Source organism: Balaenoptera borealis (assembly GCF_965194805.1).
Source record: "Balaenoptera borealis genome assembly, chromosome: 1".
In the NCBI taxonomy this organism is placed as follows: Eukaryota; Metazoa; Chordata; class Mammalia; order Artiodactyla; family Balaenopteridae; genus Balaenoptera; species Balaenoptera borealis.
In genome coordinates this window covers 184,706,194-184,727,177 of record NC_138860.1, presented here as the reverse complement: position 1 = coordinate 184,727,177, position 20,984 = coordinate 184,706,194, and the positions used below count along the sequence as shown (strand labels likewise).

Here is a 20,984-nt window from a genome sequence, read left to right as displayed (position 1 = left end):
GCCCTAGAGTTTTATTTTAATTCCCATTTTATAGATGAAGAGACAGAGGCTTAGAGAGATTAAGTAACTTGACCATAGTTTTGTAGATGTAGATGGTAAATGGTAGAGTTGGACTATGAATTTAGGCAGTCTGACTCCAGAACCTGCAGTCTTAACCTACATGATATTGCCTACCAGTCTATACATGCATAACAAATACATACAGCATGGGGTGGGGTGGGGCTGGGTGCACACATAGGGCCACTCAATACATGTCTTCTGTTGCCGTTGTTGTCCTGGTGACAATGATGATTAGGAATAAGGCCAATTTTACATATATTTAGAAGCCTATAAGAAGTGATTTAGGATGTTTTATAGAAAGATCTCTTTCCTGACAGTATTTCTCCTCCTGATTTGCTGTTTGTTTCTGGAATTCTATATGTGATTAAGATTGGGTTAAGATAGTGGTTTTCAAACTGCTTCTGTATATCCCTGGGATTCCATGACAACCCTAGGAAATCTCTGAAGCCCTTTCTTTGTTCCCATCCCTTTTCCCCTTCTGCCAGACCAGCTCCACTTTTGTCTTCTTCACATATTTATCGATGCAGTAACAAGGCAAGAACTAATTCAATTAGTGCCTGCCTAATCCAGGTGTTAACAATGTTTTGTTCTCCTATATATTAACATGCTATGTTCTCCTGTTTAGTAACACGCTATTAGACATAGTTCCTATCATGTGAATGATATGAGAAAGCCATTAAATAAGCTTTATATTGACAGATTAAGATAATCTTAATCTAAATATTGCCAGATTAAGATAAATGTTGTGGGAGAGACAGAATGGTGTAAAGCGAAAGAACAGGACCCAGTTGAGAAGGAGAGAGGAGGGTATGCTGTGGGTAAGACTGTTCAGACAGCAAAGAGCCTGGCATGTGGGGGGAAACAAAGGCCAGTGAGCCCGAGGCTTCATGGGCAAGGTAGAGAATGGCTTGAGATGAGGTTGGAAAAGTCGGCAGTGGGCTTATGCAGGGCTTTACAGGGATTTAGGGGAGTTTCACAGAAAGAACTTTGCATTAAACAAAGCCATCAAAGTATAAAGGAAAAGAATGTTTTGGTCCCACTTCTTTTTTTAAGGATTACTGAGGTATTTTGTGAGCAGAATGGTTTTGTGAGGGCAGACTGGAATTGTGTGGGTATATTGGAGGGGAGTTTATGGTGGTCTAGGCAAGAATGGAGGTGGTATGGATTAGATCAGTGCTGGTGGAAATGGTTACACGTGATGTTTGTTTGGAAAAAAGAATTTTGCTGCTGGAAAATTTTGTAAACCTTTGGGTAACATTATCTCTACACGAGACCCCTGTGGGATCTCCTTGGGAGGGAGCATATTAAGTACTTCTCGTCAGAAGTCCTTTAGCCTCAGTTAGTGTCTCGGGACAGCAGTGAGACGCTGAGGGGACGTGGCACAGTACGTGCTTGCATGCAGGTGGCGGGCAGGAGATGTCCAAAATGCAGAGCATTGTGGACGGAGGTCTTGGTGCCAGAGTGGAGACTTCTGGTCACCCAGCTTTCTGACGCAGGCAGTGCTAAACATTTTCCAAAGACAAAATGAACTTTTTTTGGCTTTCTGGTTTTGTTCTGGGCCAGCCCTTTCCGGGTCCCATTTTCTTCATTGTCTCTCTTTCCTTGGGTCTGTGTAGAAGACCACGTCTGCCTGCTGGATTGCATTGTCGTCGATCTACAAGACATGGACATCTTTGCTGCAGAGAGACACCCACGAGAGTATACTAAGGCCTCGGAAGACAGTAGTGGAGACCTGATCTTCCCCTCCTATTTTGTGCGACAGACAGGGGGAAGCCTCTTGACTGAGCCTTGTAGACTGAAATTGCAGGTGGAAAGGAACTTGGACAAGTGAGTGGTCTATATTCAAATAACTGTCTATTGTAAGTAGAATCGTAATAACTTGGAAATCAGTGCTATTAAGTCTGGAAGGGCATAGGTATTCACTTATTTTTTCATCTGTGTAACAAATATCTATCGAGTCCCTACTATCTGCTAGACATGAGGGCTCCTGTGATGGAAGAAAAAACTTCTGCCGTCATGGAGCTTACATTTTGTTGAGGGATATAGGAAGGTAAGTATATGATTCTAATTTAGTGTTTGATTCAGTGTTATAAACTGTGTTGTAGGATTGTAGTAGGTGCCTTGGAAACAAAGAGGAATGGACATGAATTTAGCATGGATTTTGATGGGAGTAGTGAGGTAGGGAAGGTATTTGGAAGAAGTGACATTGGAGTCTATGTTCCAAATACAGTAGATTCTGGACCTGCTATTGCTGTTTACCCTGGAGCTCCATTTAATGAGAATAATTGTTTAGATGCTGTTTTGCCCATTTCACTCTATTAAGCCATCTGAAAGTACTACATAAAAACTGATGAACTGACTCTAATTTACCTTTTAATTGGCTTCAAAACACAGGATGCTTAATATCTGTAGTTTAGAGCATGGCTTCAGTTGTCATTAGTTCCATATCTGGCTGGGAAACTTACTGAAAAGAAACATTCCCGACCCTACCTGAGACCAGCAGAACCTGGCTCTCAGGGCCTAGCCTCAGGTGTATATTAAAAAGGTCCTCTGGTGGCGCTTACGCTCGCCTGGCCCCTGTGCGTGGACTGGGACAGCTGGTTACAGTGTGTGATGCCTTTCAGTTTGGAGCGTTAATTTTGGAGAAAGCAGCAACATTTGCTTCTTAACTTCAGGGAAAGATGAGGCATGGCTGTAAAGTAATGAAAGAGATTTTCATTTGTAGCATTTTGAAAAGCAGTGTCACTGCTTTTCCAGGGTGTGATTTTAATCCCTCTTTGGCTACTCCCTTTGCAGGTCCTGGGCTTGGGCAAGTCATTTAATATCACTGTTTTGTTTCTCTCTGAATTAATGATACAGTTTAGCCGCTCTCACTGAGATTTTTGTGTTTCATTCTTACTTGTTATTCAAGTGCTCCCTGGCTGGCTTTCAGTTATGGTTGGCATGGGCTGTATTTTATTTTACTGGCCTAGAAGTCTTAAGAGGAGCTTCATTATTTAGAAATCAAACACTTTGTTTTCTTTTCAAGTAATGCTTTCCAAAAAAAAAATGTGCTTTACTACTCTGTTTATCTAAACTTTACCCACTTCCATCAGTGCTTATGTGCAGATAATTATACTCTGTTAGCCCAGATAGAAGGTGATGACTGAACACAAGGTATTCTATCATCTTCTCACACCACAGACATGGGAACCCAGAGGTTCTTGGTAATCCTTTCCAGCTTTTCTTTGTTGATTGCGTGCGTGACTAGTCTTTTTTCACCTTATATGTAGGTTTTTCTCCATAGACAAAGTAGTTTTTTGTATTCCTCTTCCACTTCAAATCCTAACCCTCTACTTTATATACTCAGAGCATAGTGTCTGCAGGATCCACGATGCCCACTTCACCTCTAGGAGGGTAGAGAAAAAACTCTTCAGTGTTGGGATGAGGTATCTTCCCCCCACCCAGGCATTTTCAACTTCACTCCTGCCCATCTCTGCTGAAATGAGTGACTGATTCAGGTTTTATCCTAATGTCCCGTCTGGGCTCATTATGAAACACTGGTTCTAACTTTAGTTATCACTAAATGAATAAAGAGCTTGTCACCTTTTCTTTTTCATCAAAATATAGTTGTTGTACAATATTATGTTAATTTCAGGTATACTACATCATGATCAGACATTTGCACACATTATGAAATGATCATCACTATGAGCGTAGTAACCATCTGTTTCCGTACAAAGTTATTATAGTGTTATTGACCGTATTCCTCATGCTGTATAGCAGCAGTCCCCAACCTTTTTGGCACCAGGGACCAGTTTCGTGGAAGACAGTTTTTCCACGGACTGGGGTAGGGGGCAGTTTTGGGATGATTCAAGTGCATTACATTTATTGTGCACTTTATTTCTATTATTATTACCTTGGAATATATAATGAAATAATTATACAACTCACCATAATGCAGAATCAGTGGGAGCCCTGAGCTTGTTTTCAATTGCCACTCACTGGTAGGGTTTTGATATGAGTCTGCAAGCAGTTGATTTATTATAGTCTCTGTGCAGTCAGACTTCTCTGCTAATGATAATCTGTATTTGCAGCCGCTCCCCAGCACCAGCATCACCGCCTCAGCTCCACCTCAGATCATCAGGCATTAGATTCTTTTTTTTGAATTTTATTTTATTTATTTTTTTATACAGCAGGTCCTTATTAGTTATCCATTTTATACATATCAGTGTATACATGTCAATCCCAATCTCCCAGTTCATCACACCACCTCCCCACCTGCCACTTTCCCCCCTTGGTGTCCATACATTTGTTCTCTACATCTGTGTCTCAACTTCTGCCCTGCAAACCGGTTCATCTGTACTATTTTTCTAGGTTCCACATATATGCGTTAATATACGATATTTGTTTTTCTCTTTCTGACTTACTTCACTCTGTATGACAGACTCTAGGTCCATCCTCTTCACTACAAATAACTCAATTTCGTTTCTTTTTATGGCTGAGTAATATTCCATTGTATATATGTGCCACATCTTCTCTATCCATTCATCTGTTGATGGACACTTAGGTTGCTTCCATGTCCTGGCTATTGTAAACAGAGCTGCAATGAACATTGTGGTACATGACCCTTTTTGAATTATGGTTTCTTCAGGGTATATGCACAGTAGTGGGATTGCTGGGTCGTATGGTAGTTCTATTTTTAGTTTTTAAAGGAACCTCCGTACTGTTCTCCATAGTGGCTGTATCAATTTACATTCCCACCAACAGTGCAAGAGGGTTCCCTTTTCTCCACACCCTCTCCAGCATTTGTTGTTTGTAGATTTTTTTTTTAATTACTTTTTTTTTTTAAAGGAATTCCTTTATTATTTATTTATTTATTTATTTATTTATTTATTTATTTATTTATTTATTTATTTATTTATTTATTTATTTTTGGCTGTGTTGGATCTTCGTTTCTGTGCGAGGGCTTTCTCCAGTTGCGGCAGGCGGGGGCCGCTCTTCATCGCGGTGCGCCGGCCTCTCATTATCGTGGCCTCTCTTGTTGCGGAGCACAGGCTCCAGATGCGCAGGCTCAGTAGTTGTGGCTCACGGGCCTAGTTGCTCCGCGGCATGTGGGATCTTCCCAGACCAGGGCTCGAACCCGTGTCCCCTGCATTGGCAGGCAGATTCTCAACCACTGTGCCACCAGGGAAGCCCTGTTTGTAGATTTTGATGATGCCCATTCTAACTGGTGTGAGGTGCTACCTCATTGTAGTTTTGATTTGCATTTCTCTAATAATTAGTGATGTTGAGCATCTTTCCATATGCTTCTTGGCCATCTGTATGTCTTCTTTGGAGAAATGTCTATTTAGGTCTTCTGCCCATTTTTGGATTGGGTTGTTTGTTTTTTTAATATTGAGCTGCGTGAGCTGTTTATATATTTTGGAGATTAATCCTTTGTTCATTGATTTGTTTGCAGATATTTTCTCCCATTCTGAGGGTTGTCTTTTCTTCTTGTTTATGGTTTCCTTTGCTGTGCAAAAGCTTTTAAGTTTCATTAGGTCCCATTTGTTTATTTTTGTTTTTATTTCCATTACTCTGGGAGGTGGATCAAAAAAGATCTTGCTGTGATTTATGTCAGAGTGTTCTTCCTATGTTTTCCTCTAAGAGTTTTATAGTGTCCAGTCTTAAATTTAGGTCTCTAATCCATTTTGAGTTTATTTTTGTGTATGGTGTTAGGGAGTGTTCTAATTTCATTCTTTTACATGTAGCTGTCCAGTTTTCCCAGCACCACTTATTGAAGAGACTGTCTTTTCTCCATTGTATATCCTTGCCTTCTTTGTCATAGGTTAGTTGACCATAGGTGCGTGGGTTTATCTCTGGGCTTTCTGTCCTGTTCCATTGATCTATATTTCTGTTTTTGTGCCAGTACCATATTGTCTTGATTACTGTATCTTTGTAGTATAGTCTGAAGTCAGGGAGTCTGATTCCTCCAGCTCCGTTTTTTCCCCTCAAGACTGCTTTGGCTATTTGGGGTCTTTTGTGTCTCCATACAAATTTTAAGATTTTTTGTTCTAGTTCTGTAAAAAATGCCATTGGTAGTTTGATAGGGATTGCATTGAATCTGTAGATTGCTTTGGGTAGTAGAGTCATTTTCACAATGTTGATTCTTCCAATCCAAGAATGTGATATATATCTCTCCATATGTTTGTATCATCTTTAATTTCTTTCATCAGTGTCTTACAGTTTTCTGCATACAGGTCTTTTGTCTCGTTAGGTAGGTTTATTCCTAGGTATTTTATTCTTTTTGTTGCAGTGGTAAATGGGAGTGTTTCCTTAATTTCTCTTTCACATTTTTCATCATTAGTGTATAGGAATGCAAGAGATTTCTGTGCATTAATTTTGTATCCTGCAACTTTACCAAATTCATTGATTAGCTCTGGTAGTTTTCTGGTGGCATCTTTAGGATTCTCTATGTATAGTATCATGTCATCTGCAAACAGTGACAGTTTTACTTGTTCTTTTCCGATTTCTTTTTCTTCTCTGATTGCCATGGCTAGGACTTCCAAAACTATGTTGAATAATAGTGGCGAGAGTGGACATCCTTGTCTTGTTCCTGATCTTAGAGGAAATGCTTTCAGCTTTTCACCATTGAGAATGATGTTTGCTGTGGGTTTGTCGTATATGGCCTTTATTATGTTGAGGTAGGTTCCCTCTATGCTCACTTTCTGGAGAGTTTTTATCATAAATGGGTGTTGAATTTTGTCGAAAGCTTTTTCTGCATCTATTGAGATGATCATATGGTTTTTATCCTTCAATTTGTTAACATGGTGTATCACATTGATTGATTTGTGTATATTTAAGAATCCTTGCATCCCTGGAATAAATCCCACTTGATCATGGTGTATGATCCTTTTAATGTGTTGTTGGATTCTCTTTGCTAGTATTTTGTTGAGGATTTTTGCATCTATATTCATTAGTGATACTGGTCTGTAATTATCTTTTTTTGTAATATCTGTGTCTGGTTTTGGTATCAGGGTGATGGTGGCCTCATAGAAGGAGTTTGGGTGTGTTCCTTCCCCTGCAATTTTTTGGAAGAGTTTGAGAAGGATGGGTGTTAGCTCTTCTCTAAATGTTTGATAGAATTCGCCTGTGAAGCCATCTGGTCCTGGGCTTTGGTTTGTTGGAAGATTTTTAATCACAGTTTCAATTTCATTCCTTGTGATTGGTCTGTTCATATTTTCTGTTTCTTCCTGGTTCAGTCTTGGAAGGTTATACCTTCCTAAACATTTGTCTGTTTCTTCCAGGTTGTCCATTTTAGATTCTCACAAGGAGCACGCAACCTAGATCCCTCGTGTGCACAGTTCACAGTAGGGTTCACGCTCCTGTGAGAATCTAATGCTGCAGCTGATGTGACAGGAGGTGGAGCTCAGGTGGTAATGCGAGCGTTGGGGAGCGGCTGTAAATGCAGATGAAGCTTCACTCGTTCACCTACCGCTCACCTCCTGCTGTGCGGCCCCGTTCCTAACAGGCCGTGGACCGGTACCGGTCTGTGGCCCAGGGGTTGGGGACCCCTGCTGTATCGTATATCCCCATGACTTGTTTATTTTATAGCTGGAGGTTTGTACCACTTTACCCCCTTCACCTGTGTTTGCCCCAGCCCCCACCCCTCTGTTCTTTGTACCTGTGAGTGTGTTTCCCTTCTGTTTTGTCATCTTTTTTTTTTTATTGCTTTCCCAGCTATAATGTTTAAACTATTTCTGAGTCTCATGAGATTTTTCTTTATTAATAGATTACTTAGTTAACTCATGTTAGATTTGGGGACTTTCTAAATGTATGTTTTGGGAGAAAAGTGGCCTTTTGTAGCTGAAGCATGACACTCAGTTATACTAACTTGCTTCATGTGGACCCACATGAAATTTTTGTCATTGGAAGTTAGAAATTAATTGGTTGATAATGTAGGTGGGTACATGTTAGCACTTATATTTGGGTGTGAGCTATGTCAACATTAAGTTAGTGATTTGTTTGTGAAAGTGACCTTTTTTCTTTTTTCATAGAGAAATAAGTCATACTGTGCCAGATATATCTATCCATGGCAATCTCTCCTCAGTCCACTGCTCTCTGGATTTGTACAAATACAAGCTGATCCGGGGTTTATTGGAGAACAACCTTGGAGAGCCCATCGAGGAATTCATGCGGCCTTATGATTTACAAGACCCAAGGATTCATGTGAGTGTGATGTTAGGTTCTTCAGTAACTCTCGTGGTCTCAGCTGATGGTCATCCTGTGTATCTGTTCCTCGAAGTCACCTGGGGAAAGAAGATGGAACCACGAGTAAATTAGACTTCATGGCATTGACCCCATTTTTAGATTGGCATCGACTATGAATTGATCAGCTTTTTCCTTTTCCAGACTGTTCTGAGCGGAGAAGTGTACACGTGCATGTGTTTCCTCATTGATATGGTAAATGTAAGTCTGGAGCTGAAAGATCCAAAAGGAAAAGAAGGTGCTGGGTCCTTAGCCAGGTATGGCTTTAATTATACTGTTTTACTGTTAGTAATGGTGATACAAATAATGCACACATTGTGCTCTGACATAGAACAGAGGTTGCAGAGTGGTGGTTCACAGCTAAATGTGGTCTGCCTGCAAGATGCTTTTTGTTGGTCTGCACAGTGCTTTTTAAAAGTTTAAATTCATCAGTCTCTATCAGTCAAGATAGCTGAGGTTAGGCTGTAGTAACAGGCACTCCAAAATACCAGTGACTTAGAACAGTGACGATGTTTTTTCTCCTCGTGTTTCATGTCTGTTATGGGTCTTGGGCTGCTCTGCTCACTCTAGTTACTCTGACTGACAGCAGCCTGCTGTGCCAGCAAGAAAAACAATAGCCCTGGAGTGGTCTTGAATGGCAGTGGAATCCCTGGTAAACCCCGTGGGGCTAGAACATGGTCCCACAGGAGCACAAAGGAGTCAGGAAGTAGTTTTGCTGTGTGTCTGCATGGGGGGAGCCCCAGAGCTATCTGGAGCAGCAGTGATGACTGACTAACTGGCCAACATTTGAAAACTGGGGAATTGCACATAAAAAGTTTGGATTTCAGCTTTTGAAAAATTAGAAGCTTTGGCAATACTGGGCCCGTGTTCTCAATTGGAAGCATCTGGAAACTGAGTAACAACTTGGGCAGCCTTTAGATAAGGCATGTGCTTACCCAGCAGTTCACTAATTTATGTCATTTTCTTGGTTAGTGTAGGCCAGGAATTTGCGATTACTGGTATAAAACCCTCAAGAGTGCACTGTATTTTCACACTTGATAATCTTTTCATTTTCATCTCTTGACAGCCATGTAAAGTTTAGCAGATATTACTCCTGTTTTCCAGATAGAGTTTTTGACTAGTGTAAGATCAATCATATGGCTGGAAAAGTGGTTCAGTATATGAAAACAGGACTTCAAGTCTAGTAATTTTTCCATGGAAGCACTCTACCTTCTATTTTGTATTTCCCTTAAAAATTCATTCAGGCCCGTATCTAATTCAGCTGATCAGAACACGGTGTGGTGGAGCTGGGGTCCCAGATTGATTATCTTGTGAGCCAGCAGTTTGTTCTGATGACTGGTTATGCCCTTAGTTTTTTCCAATGTGGAGTAATTCTGTATGGATTGCCCATTGCAGCTTTCTCTGTTACTAAAACAGTGGCAGTTCCAGATGCATTTTCTGTTGGCATCAGCTGCATTATTTCTCTGTATGAAAAGTATTATTGGTTGTGGCAGTTCCCAGTAAACTTTAGTGGTCTCATGTAAAAATTCAGCAGATTCTGGAGAGAGAATCCTCCACGCAGGCTAGGAGTTGACAGATGAAGGACTAAAGGGACCCTCATTATCCCTTGGGGATTATTACAAATATATAGTCTTACTAAACTTAGGTGAGAAATGAGAATGCTAGTGAACCAAGTATATAATAAATACGTGGTATTGTTATTTCTCACGAAGTTCCTACGGACAAGAGCATCTCCTTGGAAATGGAAAGTGAGATACAAGGCAAAGTGACACTAAATCCATTTTGTGGACACCGTTAAAATCAGTGACAGATCTCAGAGTGAAAGTTATTCTTCTTCATAGAACTTAGGCATATTTATGATTTTGTTCTTTTATCTTAAATGTACATAATTTTGTAAAATGGAAGCGTTCAACATCTTGTCTGCTTTCTCCCTTAGATTTGACTTCAAGAAATGTAAACTGCTCTATGAGAGCTTTTCCAACCAAACGAAGTCCGTTAACTTGGTTTCGCATTCCATGATGGCTTTTGACACCCGCTATGCTGGGCAGAAGACCAGTCCTGGCATGACAAACGTATTCACCTGTATCTTTCAGCCCTCTAAGAACAGCAGCACTACCCAAGGATCCATTCAGATCGAACTGCATTTCAGGTAGGAGATCCAGACCCTGACTTTGCCTTTCTTTATCAAGACATTTCCTTCTGTGGACATTGGGCCAAGACCACGTCGGCTTTAGAACATCAAAGGAGCAAGGAATCAGTGAGAAGATAAATAGATAATGGCTTATCAGTGCAGCATACTGTATATTAGTATTCCTGTAACCATGCAGTTTCATTTATTGGCCAAAAGATGTCTCTGTTGCCTTAAAAATAAAGTTGTTTAGAATTAAACCAGATTCTTAAAATTAACCAGCTGTAGACTGTTTTAATATGTAAAGTGACTTGGGGAAGGAAGAAATTGTGCTTATGTAAGGGGAAAATAAAAGTCTTTTGGTCTATAGAAGTAGTAGAAGGGAAAGTGGTTTTGACTTGCATTATTGATTTGTCTATGCAAGTCTTAATGACTGACTTCTCCATGTAAAAAGAGCTTTAGCCTCTTTGAACTAGATTATGTTTTTCTTCCTGGTATTATGGGAGGCAGTGTTGTGTGTAAAAAGAGCACATGTTTGGGGATCGTATAGAGCTGGGCTCAAACCTCGATCTACCACTTTCTAGTAATGCATCCAAGGACAAGTTCCTTAATCTCTTTCAGCTGCATTTTCATCTTCTATAAAATAGGAAAGAATAACTGTACCCACCTCATCCACCTCATGCATAGGGTGGAGGTAATACTTAAGATATTCTGGCATACTGCTTGGGACAGAGGGGAGCTGTTTTGATGATTCCTGATGTAGCTTGTGTTATTTTATGGCACACTACTGTAAGATTTTATGACTAGGTGGGCTTAGACTGGAAAACTGAAAAATTAGGTCTGATCGATAGAGATTCAAAAGGAGACCTTTGGAACTGAATGTCGGTTTCATTCTCTTAGTGCTTAATGTTATCAGATAAGTTGTAAATATAAACCAGTAAGTAAGAAGGCTGGGAAAAACTTCTTGATCAGGCAAAAAAGGAAAAAAAAAATTATCAAGATTGTTCTTACATTTGTATGTTTAAATATGTCTGACATTTCATTGTGCTGTTCAGTGAATTCCTCGGGGTTGAGGTTTTTTTTTAGGGAGGGGTTGTGATCTCCATATGCCTTTAGAAAGTCTAGCAAAGCAGATATTCAAACTTTTGCATGAACTTTAAAAAAGTTCAGTAATAGGAATGCTAGTTGCCTCTTACTGAGCCGTACCATGGGCCAGGCACTTTACCCACCTTTAACTTAATTCTCACAAGTCTGTCCAGTGGGTGACTTCTTCCCTGTTTTACGGATACCAATATAGAAGCTTGGAGGGGGTTAAATAACTCTTCTAAGATAACACAGCCAGTGAGTGAAGTAGTCAGAACTCAGACTTGGGCCTCTGATTTCAAATCCCATGTCTTTTCTAACAGTTGTCAGGCCTACCACATTTTAGTGATTGGCCTGACCGTAGTCAGATGATAAGCTGGTTGTGATTTGCAGTTCCTTTGTTTGAAGATGATGTTTATTTGAACAGGAGGCTTGCATGTATTGCTCTTTGGCCTATCTGCAGAAACAATTTCTTTTTGGGTTTGCTTTGTTGTTGATCTGGCTTCCTAAATGTCATCTAGTGGTCCCACTTATCATATTTTTAATGTAGAAGGAGCCTTAAAATATTAATATATACTAAAGGTGTATAATTTCTTGGAGGCTAATAATAAAGTCCTACACCTTGGCTCTTGCTAACAGAAATACCATTGTTAGTGAGAGGGTTAAAATGTTCTCTTGATTGGAACTTTTGAACGCCTTCTGTGTCTCAAGAAGAATTGCTCTTCTGTTGGGAATTTGTGTGTCAAATATAAATCACTTCACAGTGTTTAAAGGCTTGAAATATTTTCCAGAAAAGGGATCAGACACACTTTGACTTTCCAGTTAGTTCATAGCTCTGACGGTCTGTGTTCAAAATGGGGTGGAAAAATTTTACTGAGGGCAACATTTTTTCTCTATTACAAAAGGGTAGAGTGTTTCTGTGAAAAATGCTGTGTCTGTATGAAGGAGACATGCAGCATTGTGCCCTTTTTCTAGAGGCAGTGAGCCAGGTTTAGGAGAAATAAGAGCCTAGAGAAGCCAGCCTTAAAAATATCTCCAAATCAGCTTTTCCTGAATAGAAGCCCCTTTTAGGACTGGGAAGCAGGTATGTGAAGCAGAGCCCCAGAAGCGATTTTGGGCTCATAGAACAAAGCTCTACCCAGAAAACTCTATAGGGGTGTCCCTAGCCCATCTTTCTTCTATCTTACCCATCTCTGCCTACTGGTATACTAACAGGGCCTGGATAAGCCCCTGACCACACCATGGTTTGAGGCCAGGCCTGAGAGTCCTCCTTGGACTATAATTCTATATTTCACCTCAAATATAGAATTTGGGGTAATGAGGGCAACAAAACTAATACTCTCTCCCCTTCTCCCGCATCTCTACTTCTAGGGCACTTGGGGTTACACCCACAGTAAATGTCATTTTATTTGTCTGCCCTCTTTGGCTAAAAGATCTGGGCTTTCAGGCCGGTTCCAGCTAGAAAAATCGTTTCATACTAGTATGTAAATTGGATGTTTATAAAGAAGTGATCCTAGACATCAAAGAAAGAGTGCCTCATTGATTTTCTAGAAACAGCCTGTAGGGAAGGGAACTGATATTTTTCGAACCTGTTATGTGCCCGGCGCTTTATCTCTTACAGTGTTATTATTTCTCATTTTATAAGTGGGGAAGCAGGCTCAGAGAAGGTAGGTGGCTTACCCAAGATAACACAGCTTATAATTGACAAGATTTAAGCCTGTGCTCTTCCTACTACACCGACATTTCTCAGCCTCAGCGCTGGTGACATCGTGGGTTAGAACATTCCGTGTTGTGGAGCCTCTCGTGTACATTGTGGGATGTTTAGCCTCGTCCCTGACTTCTGCCCACCAGATGCCTAGATGCCTGTAGGAACCCCTTCAGTTGTGGCAAAAATGTCTCCAGGGGACAGAATCACCCCTGGTTAGGAACTGCTGGATGACATGCACTCTATTGCTTTCTTACAGCGTATTCCTTTTTGTTGAAGAATCTGACTGACTTCTGAAAACATACACTGAATATTTTATTAAACCTGGATTCAGAGTTTATTGATACTCAAAGTTCAGTTTAGAAAATGCTGGAGTACCACCTGCCCCAATTGAGTCACATATTTGCAAGTTAATGAAATATCATATTTCTCTTTTCCTATTTTGTTTTTATGATCTTCCTTCTTGTAGGTCTACAAAGGATTCCTCCTGTTTCACAGTAGTTCTCAACAATCTCCGTGTGTTTCTCATATTTGACTGGCTGCTGTTAGTGCATGATTTTCTCCACACCCCCAGTGATATTAAGAAGCAAACTAAAGTTACTCCTTCGCGTCACCGTAACTCTAGCAGCGAATCTGCTGTAATTCCCAAAACCGTGAAAAGTGGAGTAGTTACCAAGCGGTCTTCCCTTCCTCTGTCTACTGAAAGGCACCTGGAGGTCAAGGTCAATGTAACAGGTAAGTATATGTAGTTGTGAGTCACTGATTTTCTTAGTTTGGATATTAGGCTCCATGTGTGTCTTACAGGATGACTTTTCTGTTGCCTCTGTATTTTGACACGAGCACTCTTACACATTTGCATCCTTTGCACACCAACAGGTGTCAAAGTTCCTGACCTCCGTTTTCAGGTGGGATTGCCTGGTCCACACTGAGCTGGCCCACACCGGGCTTCAGGATCTAGTCCCTCTCCTCTGCCGCCCTAATGCATATGCCTGGCCTGAGTTCCCCCCATGCGCAGTGGTCTTTTTTCCCAGTGTTAAATCAGGCTTCAATTTTCTGTTTGATATCTAGGGCCCCAGCAGATGTACCTTACGGAGTTTAAGCAAAGTCTTTACAAAAAGAATATTTTCCTTTACAAACAGATTTACTACAGTTTTTGTTAACTAGTAGACTCTTACAGTACATCTGTACATATGTGTGTATTTATCGTTATGTTTGTGATATACCCTGTCTACTGCTCAGTGGTTTGGAAGAAGCTGGAGAGCACACTGCACTTGAAGTGGATTTAGTTTCAAAAGTTCAATTTATACATGTTTTCTAATGGAAACGAAAAGTAAATTTGCCATGTACAGATGAATAGAAAACTGTCTGTATCTACTAATTAAAAAAAGTCTACATTAAATTAGTCCACATTCTTTGTAAACAACTTAAACAGCTACATAGATGACCTAGTGCTTTATGCTGCCTAACCAACATTAGTATCTAAATCTACTTCCTGGGATTTTTAAAACAGGTCGTCATTTGGCGAGGGAGCTTCTGAATGTCTGTTCTGCCTCCCAGGAGACCTAGTTTAAAACTATATGCTAAAGAGAGAAACTGCATCCCTGTCTTTTCTGCCTGTGCAGTGCTCTGTCAGCTCAGCTGTGGCTGGCCAGATACAGAGAACTAGTTCGGGTTGGAAGTGAAGCAGAGTGTCGGCAGGCATCCTGCAGAACAGATCTTTCTGGCCAACGTGTCAGCCCCCAACCCAGTAAATGTGCTGCCTGGTTTGCGACAGCCTGCTGCTTTCCACTTCACAGCTTTGGCTTAGTTGACAATGCCGTCCTTTCCAGGCACAGAGTTTGTGGTCGTTGAAGATGTGTCCTGCTTCGATACCAACGCCATTATTCTCAAAGGCACCACAGTGCTCACCTATAAGCCCCGGTTTGTCGATCGGCCCTTTTCAGGAAGTTTGTTTGGCATTGAGGTAAGAAGTCTGTGTGTTGATTGAAACACTAAATGTTTGGCTCAAGAGAAAAGCATCTGGAGGAGAATTTTACCTTCTAAACTTTCATTCAGGGAAATAATTAATGGGATTGGAGGGCCCTTGTCCTCTTCTCTTCATTTTCTCCTCAAATCTACCAGGTTATTCTAATGTGTGAATTCAGCCCCCCAGGCTTTGAATGTGTGCAGGGTCTTTTACCTCTTTCTCTCTCACCCTCCCTTCCTCAGAAAGTTCGAGGGAACTCTTCTAGTCCCCATTACCCCGCCGGGCTCCTTGTCGTGTCCTCTAGTTCTGCAGGTCTAGGCCCTGGCGAATTGTGAAGGTGAGGAAGGGGTCCTTGTTTCTCCTGTATCCCCTTCCCCACGTTGAGTGCTTGTCCCTCCGAAGACCTAGGGCTTTATGGTCATGGAAGCTTGTCTATAAAAGTGTTAAGGACTTTCTCTGTTATCCTTCTGGGAATATCTGATCTATAAAAGGGCACGTCTAGAGAGTCAGGCCTGACCTAAAGGACTGAGTCTCTAATAGAGGTGCTTGTGGCTCTGATCTGATCTCACGAAGGAGCTAATTTGCACTGGGATGGCTTTTGTAGCCAGAAAATTACATTATACAATGTTAAGCAAAAACTGCTCTGCCTCTTTTTAAGCCAGGATGTGTGGAGACAGAAGGAGAAACTAGGTAGATTATTGTCTCTGTCAGATGTTCTTAAGTCACTGATCTCAGCTAACATTCCTCTTGTTAGAATATTAGAATATTTGGTCAGGGATACTCAACATTTCCTTCCCATTTATGATTAAGCTTTTTCATGCCCAGTTCTTTCCAGTGGTATTTCAGAGGTTGAACGAACAAAAATTATTTTCACTGTCAGCAGCATATGGAACTTCTTTTTTTTTTTTTTTTTTTCTGGTCAGAAATAGCTGAATAAAACCTGTAGAGATTTTATTTCTCTACCACTTGTTTCTCTCATGTAAAGAAACCTCAGTGTGAGAGGAGGGATTTGCACGCTGGTGTGATGTGAGTTGGTCATGAAATTGCGATTCGTCTGCTTTCCAAGCCACCACAATACCAGCTTTGAATGGGAAAGTTTAGTGATTAATTAATGAACTGTCAGGTACAATTGGGTTTTGTGTAGCAGAAGCCCCTGAAGGAAAAAGGAAAATGAAACTTTCCTGCTCCAAAGCCTTAGAAAAACTACATGGCAAAATATTTGAGATTCCTGGAAATTCCTTTCAATCTTGTTCTTTAGGCAGCACAATTGGATCTGAATTTTAAGACCGCCCTAATACATCACTGGGGGAGAACTTATAAAGAAAGCAAAATGAGTTAAACTCGAATACAGCAGAGGACCTTGGTGTTGCATGTTTTTCAGTAGCACTAGAAAATGCCAAAAAGCGGGGAGGGAGCAAGGGAGACCAAAGCAGTGCTTTCCTCTGTCTTCTTGAGCGTGCAACATAATTTGGTCCTAGAATGGGAGTCCTCCCTCCCTTTCCTCTCCCCATAAATACGTTTTTTTTTTTTTTTATTATAGAACATTTCAAACATACACAAAGTAAACAGAATAATCTAATGAACCCCTGTGTACCTTTCACCTAGCTTCAAAAATTAATGTATTTATTTTCAGTTGTGAAAGTAACAACTATATTACATAAAATTAGGGAAGGGGAGGGGAAAAAAATCACCTATCCCACCTTACATAATCTCTCTTGACATTTTGATGTGTTTCTTTCCTTATAGTTATGGCGTAATATTATTTTGATTGGGCTGCTTTTTCACATAACCTATATTGTAACTGTCTTCTTATGTTTCATATGGTCTTTTAAACTGTCCCTTTTAAATGGCCACAAAATATTCCACCGAGTAGATATGATAAAACTTCGGTTGCACTTAATTTTTTGATTAACTGTTAAATAATGGTTCAGGGAATTTTTCTATGTTTTGCATTATTTCCTTGGGCTAGTTCCTAGTAAGAAGTAGGATTACTGGATCAAAGGGTGTGATATTTTTAAGCCTCCTGTTACATATTGCTAAACTGCCTTTCCCACAGGTGAGCCACTGTGCTCCTGGCAGTGGGTGAGAGCGTCAGCCTCCCTCTTCACAGTGTTCATGTCAATGGTTGTTATGGGTTTCTTGATATTTTCGGGCTGAGTGCTTCTGAGATAGTCTCTTTTTCTCCTGATGGTTAGACTCTTCCTAAGTCAGACGTTAATTCTTGCCATATTGCATTTCATTCTCTAGGTGTTTTCATGCCGACTAGGAAATGAGCAAGACACAGCTCTTTCAATTGTTGATCCAGTACAAATTCAAGTGGAGCTGGTGGGGAATTCTTCTTATCAGAATAGTTCAGGATTGATGGATGCATTCAATAGTGAAGACTTCCCACCTGTCTTAGAGGTAATGATGACAAATCTGTGTAACACACTGAGACACTCTCAAACACTTTCCTTTGCTTGAACTACTTATTTACTCTGCCAAACTCAACAACATTTTTGTTACTTCAGCAAATACAAAATAAATATGGGGCTTCCCTGGTGGCGCAGTGGTTGAGAGTCTGCCTGCCAATGCAGGGGACACGGGTTCGAGCCCTGGTCTGGGAAGATCCCACATGCCGCGGAGCAACTGGGCCCGTGAGCCACAACTACTGAGCCTGCGCGTCTGGAGCCTGTGCTCCGCAACAAGAGAGGCCGCGATAGTGAGAGGCCCGCGCACCGCAATGAAGAGTGGTCCCCACTTGCTGCAGCTAGAGAAAGCCCTCGCACAGAAACGAAGACCCAACACAGCCATAAATAAATAAAAAAACAAAACAAAAAAAACATATATAAAAAAAAAATAAAAATAAATAAATAAATATGACAGTGTCTCTGCCCTAGAAGATCTTTCAGTCTTGTGGAGGATAAAAGACCTTTTAATTGTCTGGTGTGATCTTGAAGTTCTATAAAACATTACAGAAAGCAGAGTTAGGAATATTGACTGTGAGTGAAGCTAAAAGTGAGTCTGATCAGAGGGGTAGGATGTAAATAGGCCGAGAAGGAGAGCATTGCAAATTAGGAAGCAGCAGAGTCAGGGGCAGAAATGGCCCGCAGACCTGAGACCGAGGGAGGTCTCACTAGAAGAAAGAAGTCTATAGGGCAGTGAGGAGGATAGGGGAGGAGAAGCAGAGCAGGTGAAGCCAGGCCAGGACGGCTTAAGACTTTGATGTTTTGTTTCTTTGGTAGAGGGGGAATAATTAATTAGTAATCCATTTGAACCATAGGAGGTTTGAAAGAGAGAGAAAAGGCATTCTGATTTTCGGGCTTCAAAAAAAAATGAATAATAAATAGAGCACTATACCCAGACTTCAAACAGACATCCCATTTTAAAGTGGTCTTGTGTTGGTGTCTGTACTGCTTTTACCAGTGGTAGCTGAATTGCTGTTGTCTGAGGAAGACCAGATTTTCAGAAATATTAATGTGGAACATGACTCATTTAAAGTTCTGTTTGAATAAAGGAGAGATAAATTTTGTTGGGTGGTCAGAGATTTAAAAAAATTAAATAGATCAAAGCAAAATGGATTAACAGAGTGTTGCTAATAGGTGATCCTGTCTCCACCAGAGCCATTCTCTGATTCTCTGCTTTGATGATTAATATGCTTGTATGAAAATCATTCTACTGAAGTATTAAGTGCTCTAGTAATTTTCCTTGCTTGGTATTTTTTATTTGGTACAGTTTTGTGACATTTGACCTGATAGCTGAGACATTTTACCTCATGGCTATTAATGCTTAATTTCAAGATCTCCCCTGTCTTCAAAATGAGAAATGTCTGTTGGATTTCTAGAACTTGAATTAGAGTGATACCTGTAAGAGGTGTGGACACAAAAGCAAGTGCAACTTTAAAAACTGCCACCTTTTAAATTTTGTTAGATTCAGTTACAGGCCCTGGATATCAGACTCTCCTATAATGATGTTCAGCTGTTTCTTGCCATTGCAAAATCCATCCCAGAGCAAGCTAATGCTGCAGTACCAGACACAGTGGCCTCGGACGCTAACTCCTTCAGCAGTTACCTTCCTGGTGCATCTCGAAGGGGAGAGGAAATCAGAGAAGGGACAAGACACACCTTAGACCCTGTCCTGGGTAGGTATTAACCATAAAACCCACTGAGTCTTCCCAAAACTCCCCTTCTTTTTAACTTTTCAGATTTTCTTTTGCACAATTAAATTGTTCAGGGTATAATTGTGTCATTAAGTATAATTGTAGGTCTTAAGTATGACTGTCTAATTTTTTTTAATTTAAAAATAAACAGCCCAAACCAACTGTTCTAGCCTACAGTATTTTTCCTTTTACAGTTTCTTTCAGAGGTATGGATAATGCTAAGGTTTAGTTTTAAACTTCAAGTTTTCCTCCAAAGTTATATGGATAATAATACTAAGTTTCAGTTGTAAGCATTTAAAAGACAGCCAATATAGGGAAAAGACTTAAAAATTTCAGGGTACAGTTGATAAATTCTAATTAAGAGCTTACTTTTGCCTATAGCAGTGCAGTGTTTGAGTCCCCAGTTTCTGAATTTCTTTTCTTGTTTTTTTTTGGTTCTTTTTTGCTTCAATTAGTCTGTGGGTTAATTTACATTAAATTACTTACAAAAATATATATACCATTTTCCCCCCCTAGAGTTACAACTGGCTAGACTGCAGGAGCTGGGGTTTGGCATGGATGACTGCCGCAAAGCTCTCTTGGTGTGTCAAGGTAATTTGAATAAGACTTTCCTTTATCAGCTGTTTATCTTGATAAACGGTAATGTTTGATAATGTTTATCTTTCCATGAGCTGGAGTGTGTTTTGGAGACCCTCCATGATTTTCTGTGGGCTGAAGACAATCTTGGGCCAGTAATAATGAGACACAGGATTTTATAGTGGACATGGCTATGGGCTCTGGAGCTGACTGCCTGGCTTCAGATCCTTACTCTGCCACCTGCTGGCTACTTGTTCGTGACTTGGGCAAGTTTCATGTCTCTGTACCCGTGCTTCCTTATCTGTAGAGTGAGGATAAGAGGATATCCCTCAGAGGTTTGATATAAAGACGTCGCTCTATGCAAAGGACATGAGAAGGTACCTGACACACAGCACGTGCTCTGTAGATGTTAGCACTGTTGCTAGTGGGAGTGGTAATGGCGGTGACGCTGGTAGGCATGGCCATTTATCGAGCTCCTCTGGGCCTGGTCCTGCTTCTTGTTGAATCCTCATACCCTTGGAGGCAGGCATCGTTACCCTCACTCCAGCTGGAGAAACCGGCTCAGATAGGGTACATAAACTCGTCTCAGGCCACCTGTTAATGCGGGGCTGGGATGGGTTTAAAGCCAGGTGTGCCCGTGTTCTTTCCACTGCATCACACTACCTCTCCACCTCCCTCTTTGTTCCCCTTTCTCTTCAAATCAGAGATACAGCAAAAGCTGTATTTTTTCCCAGTCTTGATACTTGCATGTATATTCTCTCTTTTTATTTCTCTATGTACTGTATACAGGCAGACCTTGGAGATATTGGGGGCTCAGTTCCAGACCACCGCAATAAAGAAAATATCGCAATAGAGCGAGTCATACAAATTTTTTGGCTTCCCGGTGCATATAAAAGTTAGGTTTACACTATACTGTAGTCTGTTGAGTGTGCAGTAGCATTATGTCTTAAAAATGTACATGTCTTAATTAAATAATGCTATTGGAAAATGGTGCCAGTATACTTGCTCGACACAGGGTAGCCACAAATCTTCAATTTGTAAAAAACACAGTATTAGCAAAGTGCAATAAAACGAGGTATGCCCATGTATCCAACACACG

At 40.7% G+C, this 20,984-nt stretch overlaps 1 protein-coding gene across 12 annotated transcripts in view; it reads left to right on the top strand.

Moving 5' to 3' along the window:
- The window catches only part of VPS13D (vacuolar protein sorting 13 homolog D), a 255,125-nt gene that overhangs the window by 62,031 nt on the left and 172,110 nt on the right, over positions 1-20,984 (top strand). For all 12 annotated transcript variants that reach the window (XR_014241483.1, XM_082380826.1, XM_082380821.1 and 9 more), the window contains 9 exons: positions 1,677-1,887; positions 8,079-8,250; positions 8,434-8,546; positions 10,226-10,438; positions 13,675-13,940; positions 15,035-15,168; positions 17,419-17,574; positions 19,081-19,291; positions 19,826-19,900. Coding sequence is in view for 11 of the 12 variants with exons in the window: in XM_082380826.1 (XP_082236952.1) it covers positions 1,677-1,887; positions 8,079-8,250; positions 8,434-8,546; positions 10,226-10,438; positions 13,675-13,940; positions 15,035-15,168; positions 17,419-17,574; positions 19,081-19,291; positions 19,826-19,900 (1,551 nt within the window). In the remaining variant the exon portion in view is untranslated. The remainder of the gene's footprint in view (positions 1-1,676; positions 1,888-8,078; positions 8,251-8,433; positions 8,547-10,225; positions 10,439-13,674; positions 13,941-15,034; positions 15,169-17,418; positions 17,575-19,080; positions 19,292-19,825; positions 19,901-20,984) is intronic.